This window comes from Annulohypoxylon maeteangense (genome assembly GCF_022496945.1).
Source record: "Annulohypoxylon maeteangense strain CBS 123835 unplaced genomic scaffold GGS22scaffold_25, whole genome shotgun sequence".
Lineage (NCBI taxonomy): Eukaryota > Fungi > Ascomycota > Sordariomycetes > Xylariales > Hypoxylaceae > Annulohypoxylon > Annulohypoxylon maeteangense.
Window position 1 is genome coordinate 35,329 of NW_025953272.1, and position 22,020 is coordinate 57,348.

The window sequence follows — 22,020 nt, forward strand, 5'->3', positions numbered from 1 at the left end:
AACTAGGGTTAACTATAAAGGTTATAAAAATTCGAAAAGCTGGTTGATTACTTGATAGGTAGATTGATTGATATACAGTATACTCTGCTGTGGGTATAGATATAGGTAATATATATAAAAGCATGGTCAATGAAACCGGTCCTGCTTCATTGCGAACGCTTCAGCCCCTCGAGAGCCTCTGCCCCTTCCAACGCCTCCTGTTGGGCTAGTTCCCACCGGAGCTGGTCTGACGGACTGGGGGTTTTGTCGTATATTGCCGTGTCTGCTTCCCGGGGAGGCTTTCTGTAATTGGTCGTCTCGTACCGTAGCTTGACAAGTGGATCGCTAAAAAGCATCGGATGGGTGGCTTGACGTATGGCGAAAACCTTCGGCTGTACTATTGGCGGCAAATTAGCTAGGGGACTGCGCGGCGACACATTTAGACTGGGCTCCAGCGGTTTGATCCGAGCCGGGGGTGAACGCTCCCATCCAGGATGGAAAGGGGGCAGAATCGGACCTTTCGAAGGAAGCGTACTATAAATCGGAGGAGGAGCTAATCGATTCTCGGCCTCGACCTCCCTACTAATGCGTCGAGGGGGCGCGGATGGCGGAAATGTAGGCTTCCGTGTTCGCGAGACTGTAATGCCAACCGGGACACCATCGATAAGCTTCCGCTTTCGCTGGCGAGGATGAACTTTAACAGCGGCAGTGATGGAACTAGGCGGCGTATAGGCTGGTGTTGTTTTCTTCTCGTGTAGCGTCGCCGCCTTGTCGAATTCGGCCATCCTAACAGGTGTGGGAGATTTACCAGAACGCGCCAGCTCTTGGGCGGCTTTTGCGTATTGATTCCGACTGTTGCAGGTAGTTAGGAACTTAGCCTTAACGGCGGGCCTGGACTTCATCTCCGAGTCAGTAGGAGCAACAAGAGCCGCTGGTGCAGATTTCCTCGCTTTCCTCGCCTTAGTGATCGCCGCCGGACGAGGCTGTCGAGATGTTGAAGGGGGATGAGGATGAGGGTGAGGATGAGGGGGTGGCGCGGCTGGCGGGGGCTGTTGAGGAGGTTTATATCCAAGATTATCAAAAGGACGATCACCAATCTTGGCTAAAGTTTGGAATATCTCCCAGACCACGTACGCGCCGCATTGGTAATCGTTTCTCATGGAAGAGGGATTCTTAGGTGGCGGCCGAGGTTTGTCCAGTTCGATTGTATGTCGTCTTTTCGCCCCAAGACTCACTCGCTTTTTCTCGGCGATGCTTTCGCGCTTTTTGAACATAATCTCTTTTTTCTTCTCCGCCAAGGCTTCACGTCTTTGCTTTTCGGATTCAAGTACCTCGTCAGGTGATAGCCAAAGATAAGGCTTTCTATTTTTCAGGTCCTCAACCCAGGCGTCACAATCCCACTCGATCCAGTAATCTATGATGTCTCCCCATGCGCTTTCGGATGGTTTTGTCAAATTGATGAACACCACCCTACCCCCCTTTTTATGCACAGCCTTGGCAAATTCCTTGACCATCACTTTGAGCCCGTGAACTCTAAGGCTTGTCCCAAGTATCAGGAGAAGATCCGGTCCGGCAGAAAGGTCATGTTGCACTATGGGGGATATCAGGTCAGACTGAGGGTGTTCCTCTCCATAGAGAACAATATCGGGTCGGAGCTTGCCAACACCTAAGGCTCGCTTTCCTTTCTCCTGGCGTGCAGCCGTTGCCCCCGCGCAATGAGGACACTCAGGTTGTTCGCCCAACATCGTACAGGATTCCCGGCCATCTTCATCCCAGTTGCAGAGCTTTCCACAAACAAAGCACCGCAAGGAATTTAGAGAACCATGGAGGAAAACGCATTCAACACCCCTGTTTGGGGCCAACGCTGATCGGGAATTGGTCCGTCCAGACCCGTCAGTACTCTGTGAGGCCTGTCCAGCATCAGGATGATTAGGATCATCGTTGATCTTCAGCGGCTCCTGGTTCTCTTTGCAGTCTTTCTCGGAATCCACCACTTGCTGCTTAGCAGACTTCCTCCTTCTATTGCCTGCACCATTTTTGAGGTCCGTCGAAAGACCAATCTTCTTTTCAATCTCGTCGATGTTTTGTGTATACACTCTTGCAAGCTTCCCAGCATCGCGGAGCCGGGCAATAAAGTGATGGGTTGTAGTCGGTTCTACTTCCTTTACTTTCTGCCTTAACGTCGTAGCAAACCGGTAGAATACAGATGTCTTGAGCGGATCAGACCATATATTACTGTCGAATAAATCACGACCTTTCATATTTCGCAAGCTCGAGTTGGATGTCTGGGAAGAAAACAGGTCCAGTGAGTTCTGTGTCTCTTCAGAATCAGATGTGTCGGAGTTTTCCGTAGACGAGTTTGCATTTTCGTAAGGGTCAAACAGAATAGGGGGAGGTGAAGAGAGAGGTGAGGAGCTGAATGTTTCGCTCAACATGGCTCGAGGGGTTGCAGCTCTCACTTGGGCGTCGCCGACCTCTTTTGCTTCGTAGGAAGACGACTCTTCGGTCTGAGACGAGGCACTTGAGAATTGTGGTGCCGAGAATGATGAATCTTGACTCGCAGAAGACTGTATAGAGGATTGAGTCATGTTTCTATGTAGAATTGGTCGTAGTCCCGGTCGTGAGTGTGCGAGCCGGCGGAGCGAAGGTTGGGAAGATATTGTTTCCACCTCCGGCTTTACAAGGAGGTCGCCTCCGGTGTAGGAAGACAACCTCTCTGCACTTGTCTCATCTCGGCTCTTGCACTCACTCGGGGCTCGTGTGACCCTTTTGGGCACTTCCTGTTCATTTAGGCATCCAGCTGCATGAAATATTCTTCTTCTTTTTGTAGGGCGCCCGCTTGAGGCGAAGTTGGCAGCCTGTTCATCGATATCATTGGGATGACTAGCTTCTGCTCGTTCGAATTGCGCCTGAATAAGCGAGTATAGCCCATTTTCGGAGCGAAAGTCCTGCTCAGCCGGTTAATATCCGTATACTCGTATATATATTTGAAAGGGATGAAGGGGGCGAAAACATACTGGGATACCAGAATTGGTGCTTATGCCGGCGCCAGTAATGATGACAACTTTCCTTGCCTTCCCGAGCGAGTCTGCCACATGCTGGAGGAGTTCTGAAGATGTAGGTTTGACCTCAAGAATAGGCATCTTGAACGGTAGGAATTAACCGTGAATTAAAAGGGATTGTTGTTCAAGGGCCGTGTTTAAGCATCATCGCGTAATGATAGCGGGTGTTGTACACGTAACGGTAACCGTAGCCGCAGGGGAAGTTCGTATTATAAGCATATATAGCTGTCGACTTCTCCCTCTCTCACTTGTTTAGCTCTCTAAACGCTAACGTCCGGAGTCCAAGCTCAATTGGCTTCAAGGTGGGCGAGGCGACCGCATAGGAGGGGTGGGAAGACTGAGAACAAAGACGCGTCGGTACGCGCCTATTCCGAACCTAGTAATAGTCCTTGCTATCCTCTCGCAACTGACAAGACACAATGGAGCATTGGTGGCTGAGATCGGGGTTTCTGCTGAAATCGAGCGCGTGATGGGATTATTACGGGAAGTGGACGGTCGGGAGGAGATTTATTAGTCGCGTAAAAGCTAGAAACCGGAGGATAGGGTAAAGCAATCGTTAGAGGGTACTCGTTAGTGCTGTAGCTTAATTTAGTTGCAAAGAACCAGGCAGCTTCTCTCATTCATGTCCTAGACAAGTTCGAGATAATAGAAGACGCTGACAGGAAATGTATGATGAAGGAGGAAAGATGAGGATATGGAAATAGGTAGGTACGTAGTTAATTGCTTGCCTCTAAATTACTGGGTACTATGTATGGTGCGATGCAAGGCGCGAATCGGTCTTTAGGTTCTACCTAGTAGGTACCTAGCTGATGTGGAGTCGGTAAACACTGATTGATCTCTGTGATTGACGGCAGCAGCTAACGGACCCGACGCGTGCTAAATTTGGATACCCCACCGATTCCTGTTCTACTTGCCTGGAATGGGTAAGCTGGAAAGGTACCTAGGTACCTTACCGCCTTGGGGGGGGTTATCTTTACCGTTATTATTCCGTTCATTAAATATCCACCGTATGTATATGGCTTAATGCAATGAGCAGTTCCTTATTAGAACGTTCGAAAATTGATTGGCTCAAATTTTAAACCATATATGTACGGCTCTTTCCCAAAACGCTCATGAATTTAATAACGCTAACCTGATTGAACCGCTCTTTCCTGGTTCAGCCAATCGAATCGTATATATACAGCTCAAGTATCGCTCAATTTGGATTGAATTGCTCAATTGATTTGAACTGCTCGAACTTTTCGAGCGCTCGAATTTTGAACCGTTAATGCAATATCATCACGTGCACCGGGCCATTTTAGGTTAAAAGCCCCCGCTTTCTAGGTTGGTCATAGACTAAAACAGAACCTTATTCATCTACGCGTAATATTCGTAAGCCTCCCGTAGTCAAGTGGCAAAGCGACCGTACCTAGTAGCTCATCCAATTAAAATCAGTAAAACCTATGGTTCGAGTGTGACTATTTCCAAAAAACTGTGCAATTGAACTGTGTGATTATATAATAAAATAAGCAATTCTAAGTACTACTTCCATATAAATAATATGGGAGCAGTACTTAGAAATATCTCTTTTTTCTTTTTATTCAAGTAGTGGAGCGATTGAGCCGCTTAAATGCTTAGCGGCTCAAAAATATAAGCCGCTCAATAGATCGAACCGTTCAAAAGGTATTTTGACGGCTCATTCTAATTGGAGCGTTCTGATATTAGATCGTTCAATTATCTTGAGCTAGTCCAATTTAGTAGCGTTTGAGCTTTGCTGAGCCATCTAATTGGCTGGAGCCGAAGCTAAAATTTTGCGCGCAACGTTCCATAAACCTAATTGAACCGCTCATATTTGGAGCCGTATATATACTGTACATATACGGTTAAAATTCCCCGGGAAACCCCCCAAGGTAGGTACCTACCCGGATGCATCATGGATGTATAGGGTAAGTACGAACTACCTAGGTACATACATCGCTTCCATGCCATTCAATTCAATTCAATTTTAAAAACCCAAATGTTATCGACAACTTGGAACACTCAACTTCGCGTTTACATAGGTAGATTCGAACAGCAGATAACCAACACACTTCGGCAGCCAAGTATTTTGAATCCGTCACTCATCCCAATACGTCTATCAGCTTCTGGAAGTCACCAACAGAACCAAGACCCGTCACGCAGTCATAGCCTTTCACGCTTTCCCACCCAGGCTCTTTTTCATCATCAAATAAACAGTTCTGGCTTACGCCTACGGTAACGTCTTGCAAGGCTTCAATCACTGTCGGTGAATATAGGACTGGGTTGAGCCAGCCCGTGCTGTTCTTCCCAGCCTTCAACCTCGAATCGTTGACCAGAGCTATTAGTGCCGCGACCACCGGGGTGCTTGCGCTCGTCCCGAGGACGTCCGTCTCATAACCCCCTACTTGAATGACGTAATTTGTTCCGGTAGCGCTGATGTCCGGAAACGCCCGGCCAGTGTCGTTATATAGTCCTCTATGCGACCCGTTGGCCATCAATGCTGATACGTATCCGTCTACCGCCTCTTTCTGCCACTCTGGTCGAGCGAAATAGTTACTGAATCCTCCGGTGCTAAAGTCAGCACCCTCAAGAGGTAGGGTGTTGCCCGTCGCTCCCACCGCCGTGACGTATGGGCAGCTTGCCGGAAACGTTGGGAGGAACATTCTACGTCTCTGGCCGTCGTTGCTATAGCACCGGTTCTGCCCGATCCCGCTAGCGCCGCCATCTCCCGACCCGGAGAGGATCGTTACTCCGCGCGCTGCCAGAACGGCAAAAAGATCGCACACTCGGATCGCGTAAGAGATCGGCACGGACTGCTCGTCGTCAGCGTACGAAATACTTATTATGTGAGGTATCTCATCGTCGCTGAGATCTAAAAGATATTGTGCGAACTCTAGGTACGGCTCATTGTCACTTCGATTAGACGGGAGCAGGTCGCCGTTTGGATCAACTTTCTCGCCTCGCCCCCCAGTCGAATAGTATATTACGTTCGTCGGATAACCGAGAGCCATGGCGTACTCTACATCTAAGCTGGCCTCTAATCCCGCCCTGGAATCCGGAGTGTTGGGCTGGGGATTCGTGCCGTTGTTCGACGTCGCTACAGTAAACGTGTAATTCAGGGGTCCAAGTTCAGGTGAGTATCTTGCAAGGAACTCCGAGACGTCCTCGTACTTGATCCACTGCTCGAGAAATCCGGCAATGCCAAACCTGACGGGAGATTTGGTGGGCGTTGTGGTGTTAGCGTACGTCACATTATAGAGATCTTTAAGACATGCTGGCTTGACCCCAGCCGGGCAAGGCTGCTCGTCAGTGGAGGCTGAGACTGCAGAGGCCTTCCGAGAAGTCTTGGTCCTGAGCTTAGATTGTGATGGAGACATGAAGTTGGAGATCGGGTATATAAACTCGATAGCCCCGTCAACGGAACGGGGTAGCGAGTACGACTGAGCGCGCAAGACCGGAGAGTGTTCCTTAAACGAATAGTAGCCGAGCGTGGTGTCGAAAATCCTATTAGCTTCCGCCACTGTCGAGGTAATTTTTATCACTGACCCATCGACAATTGTGTCAGTGACCCCGTTCGACACGAGCCACGAATGGACCAGTTCTAGCGCTATCTTGTCTGGCTCCTGGTACGTCTTAGCTTCGTCTCTCGTGAGATGGTGTCCGTACTCGGCACTCATTTTATTGCTAATATGATCGAGCCTAGCTTTTAGTTCATTTATCCGTGGCTGTTTGAGTGCGATCGATAGTTTGATAGGCTCTTCTGCGTTCGCTTCCTTCGCAAATTTCCATCCCATCGGTAGATTATCGACCACTTCACGAGCCTTCAGTGATTCTGCGGCCGTGTAACTTGTCCACGCTCCGGCAAGAGCACTCAGGAGGACCAACCTCATCCTTGCTGGACTCGTCTAAGATCCTAGGACTGTTAAAACCCGAAGGGCAGATGATCCTTCAGTCAGATTACTATAACTTCGATATGCCTTCACTAGGGGTTAGGGCAGTCATTACCATCATACCAAAGGAACATCTACTCAAGCAAGGCGTTTATTTGCCCACAACATCCCATCAAGTAGGGTTTGAAGTACGCGACAGAGCGTAGGGCACAAGCACAAGCTCGCTTAAAAGCGACTACATTGGCATATACAACCGGTTTAGCCGGGGTAGAAGTTGCACAACCGTTACGAATTCGGCGAATGGCCGGGGTTTCTTCATGCTCATTTAGGCTCGTGAAGCAGATGTTCCTGTCTCGTGTAAAGAGGTCAATCAACTCGGCGTGGTGACTGGGCTTAAAAATAGAAATGATTGCACGGAATCAACGTGAGCGGATACTTAATGTCGCAACTATGGCCATAGCTCCCGCAATCGATGGCATCTACAAGGTACCTATCCATATAAACACCCGAAGTTCGCGAATATCGTTCTCGAATAGAATCGAATTCCTTTCATGCTGATCTATCAACTTCACCGCACCGGTGCCGCATGAACCATATCAGCATTAATATACTTATACATACCTACATACCTACATACCTACATACCTAACAGCACACAGGTACCTATTTACTCAAGATTAAACTTCTCCCCAATTAGCTCTTCGCTTAAGCGCCACAGGCGCTCAGCTATTGCCGGATCTGTGGTGTAATCTGCGCTAGGAAAGAATTGACAGTCGGCCAAGTATATATCGGTAGGGACTGGTTCTTAGCGGTTAGCGGGAATCATCAGGTAGAGGAGGAGAGCGCATACCGTCGAGGGCCGGATCCAATGCCGCCACGAGAGTCGTCGATGCACCTTGGTCGACGTTCTTCCAAAATTTAGAGGTTTTCGCGATAGCGTCAGCCATCTCCTCGTCATGCTCTCGGCCAAGGTTACTGCTCACGCCTAAACAGGCTTAAGCAAGTTTCTCATTCACATAGGTAGGTACTAGGTAGGTAGGTAGGTAGGTAGGTAGGTGATTATTGGTACTGGGCAATGGATAGGTAGACAGTATATTTCTTACCTCCTGGATGTACAGCATACGATGTGATTCCCTTCTTCTGTAGATGATCTTGTAGATAAAGAGTAAACAAGATGTTGGCCGTCTTGCTCTGTGCATATGCAATGGTAGGCATATATCCATCGTCCTGGACCCTTGCGAATGTAGGAGGGAGAGGAGAGAACGGTTTCTCTTCTGGAGGTACTTCTTTGTTTTCAATATTGTAGTCGTGGAAGCGTATCGTAGATAGTCGGTGGCCATGGCTAGAAAGATTCACCACGCGAGTTGCTCCCGCGGGAGACTGTTTGGTAGCTGCTTCTAAAAGGGGGAATAGCAATTTCGTAAACAAGAACGGGCCAATATGATTTGCACCGAATTGAATCTCGATTCGCTCCACTGTCCATCGACGGGAGTTGTAAGTCGCCCCGGCGTTATTGACCAAAATATCCAGCTTCGTGATCATCCCATCGACTTCGGTAGCTGCCCTACGAATAGATGCCTGAGACGCCAGATCTATCGTAACCGTCCGTATATCGACACCGGGGTACAAGTTACGAATGGATTTCGCCACTTTATCGAGTTTTTCTTTTGTTCTCGAAGCAAGAATCAAAATCTTTGGTTTCTGCGAGGCGAATGCAACAGCCGTTCCCTCGCCAACACCCTCAGGCGAAACACCTGTAATCAGAACTATTTCTTACGAAAAGAATAAATTAAAATCAGAGCCTCCAAGGGAAATAAAGGAGGACTATAAGACAAGGTTCTCACCATTTCTACCTCTAATTCTCTGTGTATAGACTTTAGCCACTTCTAGCCCGGACGTTTTCTCCCCCCATTCTGAGTGCGATGTCATTTTGGAAATTTGACTCTTTATAGCATGATGATTATCTAGGTAGAAAATAGATGTGACTATGGTTCAGTTGAAATTCCGCCTACAATATATGATAGAGGTACGAGGTACTACCCGAAGCTAGCTGGCACTGCCATAATTTGGGGTCGTCGAGGGGTTCGGGCGGCATGGCTTTTGGTATGGGCGATCGGTCGTTCTAGGCCGAGGATTAACGACAGATTATAGCCTAAGATCAGGAAACAGAAGAAAGGTATTATGTAGAGAGTTCTCAGGAGGCTAACATGGCTCCTACCCAATAGTCGACCACGATGCCCGGGCAAACTATCCAACGGTCTCGAGCCGATATTCCCTCCTTCGTCACCTTTGCCCAGGCTAGGGGACAGCGGCTGGAAAGGGTCAGCCCTTTACCAACTTGGGTCAATATTGGAGGGGGGCTCCCATGTAATCTGTCCCCGCCCCCGCATCGCGTGTTGGAGGGATGGAGTTGTCTCCCTAGTAGTCTTGGATGCAACCGGCATATTTAAACGTCGATTGAGTCAAGACCCTATTGGTCATCACTATTCTCCTAAGTAGTTTGATCATCCAGTCGCAACTTGGGGGAATTCCTAAGCTTCCTGTAGCGAGGGGACTCTCCATACAATCTTGACACGCCTCGGGAAATTCTTTGCATTGTATCATCAAGATGTCAACTCATGGTCACACCAATGGTGCAACAGGGCGAACTAAGACGGGCGTGAAAGTTCTAGTGGTTGGAGCCGGTACGTACGCCATACATATTACAGAGAGCTTCTAAAGCTACCTTGTAAGGGGTTGATAAGTCTGACATTATTTCCCCTTTTTCCCCTATTATTAGGATTCGGCGGGTTAGGAGCAGCGATAGAATGCCACCGCCAAGGACACGATGTCGAGATACACGAAGCCTTCCCAGAACTCAAGACCCTAGGTGATATCATCTCGTTTGGACCGAATGCGGGAAGAATATTCTATCGCTGGTCGGATGGCGAGGTCGTCCGACGAATGCGACCCCTGAGTATCGACTTGAGAAAGTATGGCTTCAATATCCACAAGTATGACACTGGCGAGATTGTCATTAATCAGAAAACGCCCGAATACGCGGTGGATGCCCCGAATTTCAATGGACACCGAGGAGAGCTGCACGAAGTAGTTTTCAACTACGCCAAAGACGACCTGGCCATACCGATTCATCTGGGAAATAAGATTGAGAAATACTTCGAGAACGACAAAGAAGCTGGAATAGTGCTGGAAAGTGGTGAAAAGGTCTGTCATATTATTGTCGTCGATTCTAATCGCTGTTGTTAGCTTACCACGCCAGAAGATTGCCGCCGATGTGGTGATCGCGTCGGACGGCGTACGTTCCAAAGCTCGGAAAGTCGTACTGGGATATGAAGATAGACCAAAGAGTAGTGGGTACGCTGTTTGGAGGGCATGGTATTACATAGTTCTGCCTTTTATGATTGAATGCGCCGACAGCTAAAATTCGATGTTCAGGTTCCCAAACAAGGACATGCTCGCAGACCCGAAGACCGCGCAATTCTGCAACAACGGCGATACTTTTAACGGCTGGATAGGGCCAGATATGCACTTTTTGTTTAGCACCATCAAGAATGGCTCCGATTGCTGCTGGGTCTTGACGCACCCCGACGAACATGACATCGACGAGTCTTGGAGTTTTCCGGGCAAGCTCTCGGAAGTGAAAGAGGCAATAAAGGATTGGGATCCGCTATGCACTCAGATCATTTCCAAGACACCCGAAGAAATGCTCGTCGACTGGAAACTGGTTTATAGAGATCCGTTGCCTACCTGGGTCAGCCCGTCAGGGAGGATTGTCCTTCTTGGTGACTCGGCACATCCGTTCCTACCTACAAGTGCGCAAGGTGCTACACAGGCACTCGAGGACGGTGTGGTCATTGCTGTATGTCTGCGCCGCGGTGGAAAGGATAATGTTCCTGTCTCGGTCAGGGCACACGAGAAGATTAGATACGATCGTGTGCGCGAAACCCAGAAGACCGGCGAAAGCACACGAGATATGTGGCATAAAACCGATTGGGAAAAGGTCAAGAAGAACCCTGAGAGTATTCAGTTCCCTCGTCAGGATTGGATCTTCGATTTTGATGCGGAGAAAAACGCGGAGGAGTCATACGAAGACATCGTAAAGGAACTTCTCAAGGCATAGGTCACTTCTCTTTCCATGTTGCCCTATTTTCATATAGATTTTATCGACCTTGAGCAGTATATGACTAGGTAGCTAGCTATTTTGAGTAGATCCGATGTACGTCAGATATACAGCGACCTTTCATAAAAAAAAATAAAAAAAAAAAATAAATAAATTGTAAAAGAATAGTTGCGTCAATTTGCTTCACCTGGACTGGGGTGGATAGGTCATGAATCAGACCAAGAGAAATCGAAATCCCAGCCCCTCTTTTCAAATCCATCATACTAGACAACAACGTCTTTTCTTCATAGTTTTATTTCTCTTCCCTTAGCACTTCCAGCCCTCTCTTCGATACATTCTGTCTGAGCTTTCTCCTCGAGGACAGCATGGCTTCCTGTGCAATGATATTTGCGGAATTTTCGAGCAGGGATCCGAGCCTCGAACTATGTTCCCGGTGGTTAGCGAATTCAGCTATCTTTACAGCATCTTGGAACCTCACCATTTCGTCGATCTCCTCAAGAGTACGGTCCTTCACTTCTGGCAGGAAGAAATAGATCCAGGTACCTGCGACAAGGGATGAACCGGTCCATATATACCCATACTTTGGCCCCCAATTGAGCGCGTCGGGATTGATGAAATACGGCGCCGTGAACGCTAGGTTGACTTTATGTTAGTCATCCTAGGAGTTCCAAGGTTAGCTCTGAGGGTTGAAACGTACTGGTAAGCCACTACGAATCATTAGCTCTACGTTCTAGAGGACTATGTACAAAAAGAACTTACAGCGAAGAAGAATCCCACTCCTGTCGCTAGCCCGAAAGTGTGCGAGCGAAGACGCTGTGACGAAAGCTCACCTCCAGACAACCATGCATAAGGTGCGACCATGGCATTATAACTAAGAAATGAGAGTTAGCGATGATTCTGAAATAACAGTTCATGTGTTTTTTAAAAAGCAAATCATGTAGTTAGGTTATGGTTCGATGATTACTAGGTACTGAGGTAGTCTTGGTAAAGTGAAAAAAAAATTGAGTGAGGGCACAACGAAGCGCTCAGTATCACTTACGCGAATATGTAGAGGACACTCATCCCAATGAGGGCTTTGCCCGAATTTTGAGTGTTGGGATGTATTGTGTATACCACGGCTATGATCAGCTGAGATATCCCGCAGAGAGAGAACCCCACAAGCATCATTAGTCGTCGACGCCCAAATTTTGTGATCAAAAGGGCGGTCGCGAGAAGCGCAGCCACACCAACACCGGTAAGGATGCACGAATTCTCGAAAGCGTTTCCTACATTTGCCATCTCAAAGAAGTAAGTTCCGTATGCTAACATACCAGTATCAGCGAATTAAACGGGACCAGTATAAAACGAGGAGTACGCACATATAACATACATAGAACCAGACGCTGCTTGGCTCGTCAATGCGCACACAGCAATCGTGGTTCTACGACGATCGATGGGATTCTTGAAAAGGTCCAGATATCCGATTCCTGCCTGGAGTTGGGCTTCAGCTTCAAGTGTCGTCCGCATTTCCTCTATTTCCTGCCCAACTGCCCATCCTTGAGGTCTAAGTCGTCGTAAAGCCTGCTCAGCCTTTTCGAAATCCCCCCTCGCCGCGAGCCAACGAGGCGATTCGGGAATAAAGAAGAGCCCGATAGCTAAAATACCAGGCACGACATGTACAATTCCCAAGGGGGTTATATAGGCGTCTCGGGTTGGGATTTTTGCTGCGAAATTATCGACAATGGTACCAATTAAGGACCCTAGAAGCGAGTTAGAGGGGTAATCGGTTCATATTATAGTGTAGATAAGAATAAAAAATCTTACCGAATGATATCCAATACGAGAAAAAAGAAATGCCCAATCCTCTGTAACGGCTTGGAACACTTTCCTATAGCGAGAAATAAGTTACCTGTGGTGTTAATAAAGCTTCACTGTATGCCCATACCTGAATCTATAACATTTTAGTATCTTGAGAGTCAAAAAGAGTTCTGCGGAATGGTCTGCATCAAACTATGTCTCGTTTCCCTTCATTTCTATAGTTTATTCCGTCGTCGTTCTTTCATCCGTTCTAACTCGATTTTTGTAGCTTTTGGGGATATAATAGACTACTTACTATTATCGAGTCAGTGCTTGCATGTGGAAGTCGAAAGGCGAAATATGAAACGATCTCACAAGGAAGATAAATAGATTAAGATCCGGAGGGGGCTTTTCACATACCGTAAAGTTGGGAATGTGTCATTAACAGCCCGTTAGCAAGACCTATTATAAGTCTTCCAGTGTACAGACCCCCTATATTCGTAGTAGCTTGCATGAGTGCAGTGGATACAAAAACACCAATGCAAGCAATCCACTTCAGCGACAAGAGTCAGCGATTAATTATTTGGCGGGGGTTTTTAGAACTCTCCAACATATCTCGAAAGCAAAAGCTCGTCGACCTGCTGGATTAAGATGTTGTCACCCCCGAGACGCACCAAAAGGGAGGCATACCAGAGATAACTTTCGACCAATGTACTTGGCCGTGAAACCTGTAGAAGATGAAGAGACAAAGGCGCCGAGGACCATCAAAGATGCGATTAGCTGTTGCCTGTCGGCTTGGATGTTATATCCAAGGGGGATCGATGGATCTTTTTTCCCGAAGACCTTGAAGTTGATGTTTGAGCAAAGTGCTAGACAGATTGGCCATGGAAACAACAACTATAACTACACACCTGAAGGAATGGAACCATGGCCTGAAGACCACCAATTATCCCGAAATCAAGACCATATTGGAAAGAGCTTAGGGATACCAGAGTCATGGCAATCATCGCTTTCCAATGGTCCCTTACCCCCCAGGTTTTCTCTTGATCTGATGCCATCTTGATTGCGAGTGAAGGGCTTCTAAGTTGGAAAGATAGAAAGTAGAATGTGCTGGAGGTCTCCCTCGCTCGCATAAGTGCTACCCACCTTCACTTAAGACTTGAGCTCCGTGCTACGCATAGTGGCGACCCTGCTCACAGCTACAGGGAGCCTGTATTATTCGGCCCTTGGTTTGGATGTGCCGTCGTGAGCGTGCAGGTTTTCGTAAACGTAGCCATAAATGCCAAATGATTCCGTATATGAAATCCCTGCTGCTCTATTGTTCAGCAGACCTCTCCAGGCTTGATCGACTACCCTTTCCCCCATGCATTCGCTATAGCTATAGCTAACGTAGCATTGCCGGCTAATCTGCTGCAACCTCACCTTGGAGAATTCGACCCCATTCCCCGCCATGTGACGGATGAGGGGGACCGAGATCATATTGGGTGTTATAGTTGCTTCTGGTAGATCTGTGCCAAGGTCTTGTCCTATTTGATTCGTCGTATTTTAGGCTTCATTTCCCTGAAGTCGCTGTGTGTTTTCTTCCCATAAATAGTATGCACCTAGGTAGGTAGGTATAGGTATCCATGCTGTTTGTGTGCCATTATATTTATTATTGTAATAATAAATATAAAAGGACAATGATTTCGGCGTCTGTGTGCCTGGAAGGTTAATAGAGGTGGCTAGGAATGGGGAAGATTGATCTTAAAGATGGAACGCAATGTCTCAATTGTTCTCACGAACTTCTAGTGAGCCAAAAGGATCGTCTCCTTGTGATTGAAGATATAATTGGTATATTAAAACCTTCATACCTTTTGCATATTAAATTTGAATGTTTTCGTGATAGATAGGGATGACAGGAAAGAGGAGATGATTGATTGATTGATCGTGGTTGTTGTATTGTATAACATTGAGGCTGCCAGTGCTTTATGAGGCCAGGTGGACGGGTAGTTCCTGGTTTTAGTGAGTACCTAGGTACCTACTGATGCAATTATAGTGAGTGAATAAAGCCAAAACCTGCAGGTGGTAGTGATCAATCCGCTAAATTCAAGTAGCTGCTATCCATTAACTTCCAGAAGCTTAAGCTCTACTTAAGCCTATTTCAGGCTGAAGAACCCACCACACGGTAAGAAGACATTCTCTGGCCAAATTTTTAGCCCGAACCTTCGCAGGCTGAACAGCCCCGCTTAGTCCCTCGTCTTTATAGGGGGTTTAGCGGGGAATACAGTGTACCTGTCAGGTACAATTTTGTTTTAAAGTTAGCCCCTCGTGATTGCCCAGGTTTCATGATTGATGTACCCAAACCTTCTTATCGATAAAGTGAAGCTGGAGCTTCCTTTTATTGTTCGACGTCACTTTCCTCGCATGCTTCCTCCTAAGTACCAGGCTGGTACACAACAGCTTTAGCAGTTTCGGATCGATTTATTCTTTGACTTTTCAACTTTTACCTTTGAAAATATATCTCTATGTTTCGTACTGCCATCAAAATGGCACCCACCTCTGCATCTGACATCCCCTCTCTGAATCTTCTTTATAAGCTTAACAAGCTAAAGGTCTCAGAGCTCGGCCCTCTCAAAGGCGCATCCCCGGTGCATAATGATCGCATCGGCTTATTCCATGGCGACATCACCACCTTATCCGTCGATGCCATCGTAAATGCTGCAAATACTTCTCTGCTCGGTGGCGGTGGTGTTGATGGAGCAATCCACCGCGCTGCTGGACCAGGGTTGCTTGCTGAATGTCGCACCTTAGGTGGTTGTCCCACCGGCTCATCCAAGATCACGAGCGGATATAATCTTCCTTGTAACAAAGTCATACACACTGTTGGTCCCATCTACGACTATACCCAGGCCACCGAAAGCGAAAAGGACCTGAGAAACTGCTATCTATCAAGTTTGGAGCTTGCTACACAGAACGGTGTGAAGACTATCGCTTTTAGCGCTATCAGCACTGGCGTCTACGACTACCCGAGCGAAGATGCCGCTCACGTCGCTTGCGACACTGTGAGAAAGTACATGGATGGCGATGATACTAAAAGCCTGGATAAAGTTATATTTGTGACTTTTGAGAAGAAAGACTATATGGCCTATAGCAGCCTCCTTCCGTATGTATTTTCTTAACCCCCCCAAATCCCATAACCTAATTCGCTAACCAAGGCTATGTCATACAGTCATCACTTTCCCCCATCTGTTCCAGCCTCGCAGGACCAAGATAATATCACTAGGGGACAGGCGGTCGAGGCTGAAGTCAAGGCTAGCCATTTGCCCAACGTACCTACGACAGATCCAGCTGACTCCGGACACGTACCGAAGAAACGGAGCCAGGTTAGTGGAGAGTGACATTTCTCGCCTGGAATAAACATGAAGTTACGACGATACGAGAAAGAATTATGCGGCTGGTTAGGACAATGGCGTTATGGGAATAGTAAATGTGCAGTACGAACAAGTAGCCTGACACGTCGCAGCTCATTTCACTGACGACATGATCATGGTAGTCCGCCGAGTCTCATCTCACTATAAGGGACATTTTATAAGATTAGGTTGACTTTTCGTCGAGCCACACGATTACCCTCAACGTTAACTCGACATGATATGGTGGCTTAGAGTGGGCTTCTCTTAAATAGACCTACGCCAATTAAAACATGCAGTTTTTCACATGAGTGGTTTGATAAACACCAGATTCTAATTTATCACTGGAAGATCGATGATAGACCTCGTATTCACCAATTGCTCTCCCGTCCGAACAGGACGTCTTTGGTATCGTATGTGTACACCATCGGGAGTTGCCAATATTCCTCCATGTCTCCTTTAGACAGCTGCCAGGCCTTTTCTAACTCCTCGAGCGTCTCTTTGTCTAGGGGCCCCCTCTCGAGGTAGTCTAGGTTATCTTTAAGCTGTTGCAAGTTGGAGAACCCGATCACAATCCCGTCTTGACCACTGATGACCTGTAACTTTGAATGATGCACTAACCAGCGCATGGCCAGCTCGAGTGGACTCAGGCTTCGTGCTTCAGCAGCTTCGCGAATTAGGCGTGCGCCCTCGATGATACCGTCGCGGAAGTACCGTCCCCGCGTCAGATGCTGAAATGGACCAGCGGCATACCTTCCTTCCTTCGGGTCATCGTCCTTGGAGGTTATCTTACCTAAGAGGAAACCACCTCCTGTCGGGCTGTAGACATCGACAGCTATGCCGTATCGGCGGCACGTTGGAATCAACTCGGCTTCAATCGTCCTAAATAAACAGTTGTAGATTGCTTGGTAGATGGTGGGTCGTACCCAACCGTTGTGCTGGCATGTCATGACGATTTCGGCAACCTCGAAAGAGGTGTAGTTGCTTAAACCAAGTCTCGAGAACTTTCCAGCCTTGTGGAGCTCGTCAATGGCAGCGAGCGTGGTAGAGAATGGGACTGAGCGGTCCTAGGTAAAAGGGTTGTCTAGTTAGTGCGCCACCCGTGCTTTGCAGTCTATACCATATTAAGGGTTTCTCGTTACCGGAGAGTGAAGGTAAAGGATCTATACTCGCATCAGTCTCGCCATTCGCGTGTCTTCCAGTTACGGGAGTAACTCCTCCCCTTAATCGGATACGTACGTCTACCGAGTCCGTCCCGAGCTCCTTCAAACTGGTCTCGAAAGTCTTTTTCAATGTCTCTGGCCGGTGAGATCCTGCGGGGAGCGGCCATATTTTCGTCCCTATAGATAAACCTCTTTCCCTCCAACCAGCTTGTCTCGTGAATGACTCCTGCTCGCCACCGATATAAACACGCGCTGTATCCAGCTCATTGTACCCGCGGTCTTGGAAGATCTCGAGGGCTTGTTTGAAATCATCGAGACTTGTCATGCGTGCCCCTGGGCTCCCCTCAGGTCCAATGACCATGAGACCTAAGATTATTCGCGGTTTTGCTTGCTCCATCATTGTGCACGAATTAGTTCAGCGATCCCCAAATTCTTATCTGGTACACGACGAAGTGTGAATTGTAGGATTCGGGGTAATCATGGCTAATATACCCAGCACTATTACACTGTCTCCCCGCATAGTACGTACCTACCTACATTAAATCAAGACTCAAGACACCAATCGCCAGCAGCAGTGCCGAGCGGGGAAGACCCGCTAACCTGTTGATGCAAAAGGGGTTGGAAAGGGGGGTAAGATGATTCAGGGGTAACGATAACCTCTTATTGAACTCGTCAACACAAAACCGTGAAAGAAAGAAAGAAAAGAAGAAAAATAGGAAACAAAAAAAAAGATGTTCAATTATACTTACAAAAATAAAATCCTTTTTACCGATTGGATAGGTACTCTATTATTTACCAATAGAGAGGTCGGTGGTCTTGCTTACCTAGGTAGGTACCTACCTCTCTAGGTATATTAGTGTAGCCAGCACTAGTATACTGATACTTCCTAGGAGGTATATACTACATATGTAGGCAGGCACTATGTAAGTATGTAGGTATTAGGTACCTATCTACATACCTAGTACCTAAGGCGACGGAAGCTCTTCGCTGAATCCGAAATTTTATATACGCCTAGATGCTTTGAAGTGCTATGTACCGGGGTAATAATCCGTGACCGGAGTGGTATTATTCGATATCGGAATATGATATGGCATATAGGATCGTTTTCGCGCCCTTCCGTCCTTGTTGGTGTGGGGCCTTCTGTAGTCCGATATGACTAACAGACACGAACCTCCAGGGCTGTAGCTACGTTGAAAGCTTGATAGTGGCTGATAGCGCTAATTACATACCTAGGTAGGTAAGTATATAAGGACAACTGGTAGGTACATACCAGGTTAAGTACCTACCTAACTATAATTCCTCATCCATGATATGGATATTTGTTATTTTTCAGAGTTGTAATTGCTAGAAATGCCGACCCAGTAGGTGCTTTTTCATAAGAAAAACACTTACCGTTCGTCATATTTATACAACTTCGGAATGGGGTCCTACAATCAGAGCTCTAACCCACCCAACACAAGGGGCGATGTGTTGGGAAAGAGCGGCATTTCGGCAGCATTTGGTCAGAGAGCGCTTCAACATTTTGACTTTGATCCGGAATATCGCAATTTAAATCATGGTAAGAGAGGTATCCATCTTATACCTACATAGTTGGCACATTTCTAATAAGTAACTGATAGCCTCTTTCGGGGCAAGCCCCAGTGCGATCAGAAAGAAGCTCTGCCAGTTTCAGGATCTGGCTGAAGCAATGCCTGATCAGTTCATCCGCTATCAAGCTCCCGATTTTCTGAACGAATCTCGGGAAGCCGTGGCGGAACTACTCAACGCCCCTACGGACACGGTAGTGCTTGTTCCAAACGCTTCTGTTGGAGTGAACACCGTTTTACGGAATATTACCTGGAACGAGGATTCGAAGGATGAGATCCTATACTTCAGCACCATATACGGAGCATGCGGTAAAACTATCGACTATATGGTAGATTCGAGTCAGAACCGCGTCTCGGCGCGGGAAATACGGTTAAGGTACCCGCTCGAGGACGACGAAGTCATTGCCGCCCTCAGGGATGCGATAGAGGCTTCTGCTAAATCTATGAAACGCACGAGAGTTTGCTTATTCGACACGGTATCGAGCCTCCCTTCTGTGCGCCTACCCTTCGAACGGATTACGGAAATCTGCAGAGAAGCCGGGATACTGAGTCTAATCGACGGGGCGCAGGGGGTCGGGATGATCGATATCGATCTGAAAGCACTTGATCCTGATTTCTTCGTCTCAAATTGTCATAAGTGGCTTTACGTACCTAGGAGTTGCGCCGTCCTCTACGTCCCGTTGCGAAATCAGGCGATAATAACGTCGTCGCTACCGACTTCTCATGGGTACATCCCCAAATCAGAAACGGGCAGGAGGTTTAACCCAATGCCGAAGCAAAATAAGAGTGCCTTTATCAACAATTTTCAATTTGTCGGCACACTGGACACGAGCGCCTATCTTTGCGTAAAGGATGCAATCGAATGGCGACGGCGGATCCTCGGCGGCGAGCCCAGGATAATAGAATATACCCAAACACTAGCAAGGGAAGGGGGTAAGAAGGTAGCATCTATTCTCGGAACAGATGTTCTAGATAATAAGTCCGCATCAATGTCGAGATGCGCGACCACGAACGTTGCTTTGCCTTTGAGACCCGGAGAGGCAGCGAGGGCCCCGGAATGGATGATGGAGACGATGATATCCGATTACAAGACATTCATCCCTTTGTTCTCACACAGCGGCCGTTTGTGGGCTAGGATAAGCGCACAGGTTTATCTTGATATTCAAGATTTTGAATGGGCAGGCCGGATGCTCCTCGAGCTCTGTGAGAGAGTAGGGAAGGGTGAGGATATTGGATGGGAGCATGAACAGTGAGTCAATATTTATTTATGGGTATGTGATTGTGACCCTAGCATGAATTTCCAGGGCTAATATGAACCAGTCTGCGAAAATGGATCCCGATTATGGGGCAGATTCCACTATAATTTAAACCAATCAACGCATTCATAGGTACCGAGTACTTATAGATATTTACATTTTGGAAGTTAATCACAAGTTAATAAGTCGCTGTCGAATATTTGAAGTTATTAGCAATTTTTTATTTTTATTTTTAATTAGTTAAAATCGTGAATAATTTTATAAATAATTTAATTATTTAATTAAAATAATTTAAGTTAATTAAAAGTTTATATAAATATTAAATATTAAGTATTTAATTAACGATTTAAAAAGTTAAGTTTATTAAAATTAATAAAATAATAAAAACGCATTATAATTCCCGGGGGGGTAAAGGTTATTTAATAATTTAACGCGTTACATTTTAACTTTAAGGTATTTATAAACATTAAAGTTATAATATTATAATATTAAATAAATCGCGTTTCGTTATTAAAAAACTTAAGCTTTTTTAAATATAATTTATAAAATTAAAAACGATTTTAAAAATTAAAATATACATTTTAATATATATTTATAAAATTTTAATAAATATATATAATAATTAATATATAAAAATAAGCTTTTTTATTTTTTATTTAAAACACGTAAAAAGTAAAATAAAAGTAATTATTTTTATTAATTACGTCGAGAATTTTAATTTTTTTTTTAATATACGTTTTATCGTAATTAATTTATTTATATTTTTAATAATAATACGCGAAATATTTTAAACCGTTAAAATATTAAATATATTAAACTTTTTTAATTAATTAATTACGTATTTTTTTATATTAATATTTTATAATAAATAACTTAAAAATTTATAATTATTATTATACGTTTTTCCGTAATTATTATAATTAATAAATATTTTTAAATTTTTAAATAATAATATTATTATTAAAAAAGTTTATTACCGGAAATTAATAAATTAATAAACGGCGAAAAAAAAGGAAATTTAAAAAAATTTTATAATATTTAATTTATTAATATTAAATATTAATTTTTCTTTAAATTAATAATTAAAAGTTTATAAAATTAAAATTCGGTTCGTTAAGTTTTTAAAAGTTTTATTAACCGTTAATTTTAAAAATAAAATAAATAAAAAATTTTACTTATATATATACCGTGTTTTTTATAACGAAAATGTTAAAAACTTTTCGCGTAATAACGTTATTATTTTTTAATTTTTTAATTTCGTTTCGTAATAATTAAAGTTAAATCGTTAAAAAACTTAAATGTAAATATAATTTAATTAATTAAAAACGTAAATATAAATAAATTAAAGCTTTTAATTTATTATAAAAATGTTAAATTACGGCGTAATATATCGTATATTTTTTTAATTATTTATTTATTTATTTTATAAGTATTAAAAGTTTTATTTAATTTTAATTTTATATTTATATATTTATTAAATTTTATATTTTTTATTTTTATATATATTATTTTATATATTTATTTTAAGTTTATTTTTAAGGTTAATTTTTTTAAATAACTTATTAAATATTCGGTTTTCTTTTAAGTTAATAATTAAAAGTTTATAAAATTAAAATTTAACTCGTTAAGTTTTTAAAAATTTTATTAACCGTTAATTTTAAAAATAAAATAAATAAAAAGTTTTATTTATATATATATTATATTTTTTATAACGAAAATAATTAAAACTTAAAAGCTTTTTACGTAATAACGTCGTTATTTCCCGGGTTTTTTAAAACGTAAAATTAAACGAATTTTTTATTAAT

General features: G+C 44.8%; 8 protein-coding genes across 8 annotated transcripts; 3 read left to right on the top strand and 5 right to left on the bottom strand.

The window, feature by feature from the left end:
• Nucleotides 1-146: 146 nt before the first annotated feature.
• On the bottom strand, nt 147-3,122 carry GGS22DRAFT_193106 (DHS-like NAD/FAD-binding domain-containing protein; the record flags this gene model as incomplete). The annotated part of the gene is made up of 2 exons (XM_047965345.1): nt 147-2,927; nt 2,997-3,122. The coding sequence occupies 2 exons, from the start codon at nt 3,120-3,122 to the stop codon at nt 147-149; spliced, it is 2,907 nt and encodes a 968-aa protein (XP_047814363.1).
• A 1,962-nt stretch (nt 3,123-5,084) lies between these two features.
• On the bottom strand, nt 5,085-7,261 carry GGS22DRAFT_82484 (subtilisin-like protein). The gene has a single exon (XM_047968203.1). It carries the CDS (start codon nt 6,926-6,928, stop codon nt 5,141-5,143), a length of 1,788 nt encoding a protein of 595 aa, XP_047814364.1. The 5' UTR covers nt 6,929-7,261; the 3' UTR covers nt 5,085-5,140.
• On the bottom strand, nt 7,262-8,989 carry GGS22DRAFT_82483 (retinol dehydrogenase 13). The gene is made up of 4 exons (XM_047968202.1): nt 8,773-8,989; nt 8,032-8,694; nt 7,779-7,913; nt 7,262-7,726 (listed from the first exon to the last, which is right to left on the bottom strand). Exons 1-4 carry the CDS (start codon nt 8,855-8,857, stop codon nt 7,596-7,598), a joined length of 1,014 nt encoding a protein of 337 aa, XP_047814365.1. The 5' UTR covers nt 8,858-8,989; the 3' UTR covers nt 7,262-7,595.
• A 444-nt stretch (nt 8,990-9,433) lies between these two features.
• Nucleotides 9,434-11,252, top strand: GGS22DRAFT_174614 (FAD/NAD(P)-binding domain-containing protein). The gene is made up of 4 exons (XM_047963126.1): nt 9,434-9,612; nt 9,708-10,132; nt 10,191-10,303; nt 10,364-11,252. Exons 1-4 carry the CDS (start codon nt 9,537-9,539, stop codon nt 11,046-11,048), a joined length of 1,299 nt encoding a protein of 432 aa, XP_047814366.1. The 5' UTR covers nt 9,434-9,536; the 3' UTR covers nt 11,049-11,252.
• GGS22DRAFT_174627 (putative maltose permease) lies at nt 11,111-14,580 on the bottom strand. The gene is made up of 11 exons (XM_047963127.1): nt 13,736-14,580; nt 13,515-13,667; nt 13,247-13,377; nt 13,021-13,025; nt 12,852-12,917; nt 12,407-12,787; nt 12,088-12,349; nt 11,808-11,919; nt 11,746-11,755; nt 11,527-11,681; nt 11,111-11,470 (listed from the first exon to the last, which is right to left on the bottom strand). The coding sequence occupies exons 1-11, from the start codon at nt 13,955-13,957 to the stop codon at nt 11,333-11,335; spliced, it is 1,635 nt and encodes a 544-aa protein (XP_047814367.1). The 5' UTR covers nt 13,958-14,580; the 3' UTR covers nt 11,111-11,332.
• Nucleotides 14,581-15,170: 590 nt separating this feature from the next.
• On the top strand, nt 15,171-16,391 carry GGS22DRAFT_82590 (MACRO domain-containing protein). Its single transcript, XM_047968204.1, has 2 exons — nt 15,171-15,966; nt 16,033-16,391. Exons 1-2 carry the CDS (start codon nt 15,329-15,331, stop codon nt 16,199-16,201), a joined length of 807 nt encoding a protein of 268 aa, XP_047814368.1. The 5' UTR covers nt 15,171-15,328; the 3' UTR covers nt 16,202-16,391.
• A 139-nt stretch (nt 16,392-16,530) lies between these two features.
• GGS22DRAFT_82594 (Aldo/keto reductase) lies at nt 16,531-17,818 on the bottom strand. The gene is made up of 3 exons (XM_047968205.1): nt 17,450-17,818; nt 17,353-17,373; nt 16,531-17,277 (listed from the first exon to the last, which is right to left on the bottom strand). The coding sequence occupies exons 1-3, from the start codon at nt 17,771-17,773 to the stop codon at nt 16,582-16,584; spliced, it is 1,041 nt and encodes a 346-aa protein (XP_047814369.1). The 5' UTR covers nt 17,774-17,818; the 3' UTR covers nt 16,531-16,581.
• An 804-nt stretch (nt 17,819-18,622) lies between these two features.
• GGS22DRAFT_174632 (PLP-dependent transferase) lies at nt 18,623-20,405 on the top strand. Its single transcript, XM_047963128.1, has 3 exons — nt 18,623-18,931; nt 18,993-20,208; nt 20,280-20,405. The coding sequence occupies exons 1-3, from the start codon at nt 18,793-18,795 to the stop codon at nt 20,320-20,322; spliced, it is 1,398 nt and encodes a 465-aa protein (XP_047814370.1). The 5' UTR covers nt 18,623-18,792; the 3' UTR covers nt 20,323-20,405.
• Nucleotides 20,406-22,020: the final 1,615 nt, after the last annotated feature.

Excerpts from the sequence above, each read along its gene's own strand:
- GGS22DRAFT_82594 (XM_047968205.1), bottom strand. The coding sequence starts at position 17,773 with ATGATGGAGCAAGCAAAACCGCGAATAATCTTAGGTCTCATGGTCATT. Across the intron at positions 17,374-17,449 it reads TCGGGACGGACTCGGTAGAC|ATCCTTTACCTTCACTCTCC; the intron begins GTACGTATCCGA and ends ATGCGAGTATAG. Across the intron at positions 17,278-17,352 it reads TCCTTTACCTTCACTCTCCG|GACCGCTCAGTCCCATTCTC; the intron begins GTAACGAGAAAC and ends CCTTTTACCTAG.
- GGS22DRAFT_174632 (XM_047963128.1), top strand. The coding sequence starts at position 18,793 with ATGGGGTCCTACAATCAGAGCTCTAACCCACCCAACACAAGGGGCGAT. Across the intron at positions 18,932-18,992 it reads ATATCGCAATTTAAATCATG|CCTCTTTCGGGGCAAGCCCC; the intron begins GTAAGAGAGGTA and ends AGTAACTGATAG. Across the intron at positions 20,209-20,279 it reads ATTGGATGGGAGCATGAACA|TCTGCGAAAATGGATCCCGA; the intron begins GTGAGTCAATAT and ends AATATGAACCAG.
- GGS22DRAFT_174614 (XM_047963126.1), top strand. The coding sequence starts at position 9,537 with ATGTCAACTCATGGTCACACCAATGGTGCAACAGGGCGAACTAAGACG. Across the intron at positions 9,613-9,707 it reads AGTTCTAGTGGTTGGAGCCG|GATTCGGCGGGTTAGGAGCA; the intron begins GTACGTACGCCA and ends CCCTATTATTAG. Across the intron at positions 10,304-10,363 it reads TACGCTGTTTGGAGGGCATG|GTTCCCAAACAAGGACATGC; the intron begins GTATTACATAGT and ends TTCGATGTTCAG.
- GGS22DRAFT_174627 (XM_047963127.1), bottom strand. The coding sequence starts at position 13,957 with ATGCGAGCGAGGGAGACCTCCAGCACATTCTACTTTCTATCTTTCCAA. Across the intron at positions 12,350-12,406 it reads TGGTTCTATGTATGTTATAT|CATACGGAACTTACTTCTTT; the intron begins GTGCGTACTCCT and ends CTGGTATGTTAG. Across the intron at positions 11,471-11,526 it reads TTGAGGAGATCGACGAAATG|TTCGAGGCTCGGATCCCTGC; the intron begins GTGAGGTTCCAA and ends CCGGGAACATAG.
- GGS22DRAFT_82484 (XM_047968203.1), bottom strand. The coding sequence starts at position 6,928 with ATGAGGTTGGTCCTCCTGAGTGCTCTTGCCGGAGCGTGGACAAGTTAC.
- GGS22DRAFT_82483 (XM_047968202.1), bottom strand. The coding sequence starts at position 8,857 with ATGACATCGCACTCAGAATGGGGGGAGAAAACGTCCGGGCTAGAAGTG. Across the intron at positions 8,695-8,772 it reads GAGAATTAGAGGTAGAAATG|TTCTGATTACAGGTGTTTCG; the intron begins GTGAGAACCTTG and ends CGTAAGAAATAG. Across the intron at positions 7,727-7,778 it reads ATTGGATCCGGCCCTCGACG|TCCCTACCGATATATACTTG; the intron begins GTATGCGCTCTC and ends GCTAAGAACCAG.
- GGS22DRAFT_82590 (XM_047968204.1), top strand. The coding sequence starts at position 15,329 with ATGTTTCGTACTGCCATCAAAATGGCACCCACCTCTGCATCTGACATC. Across the intron at positions 15,967-16,032 it reads GCCTATAGCAGCCTCCTTCC|TCATCACTTTCCCCCATCTG; the intron begins GTATGTATTTTC and ends TATGTCATACAG.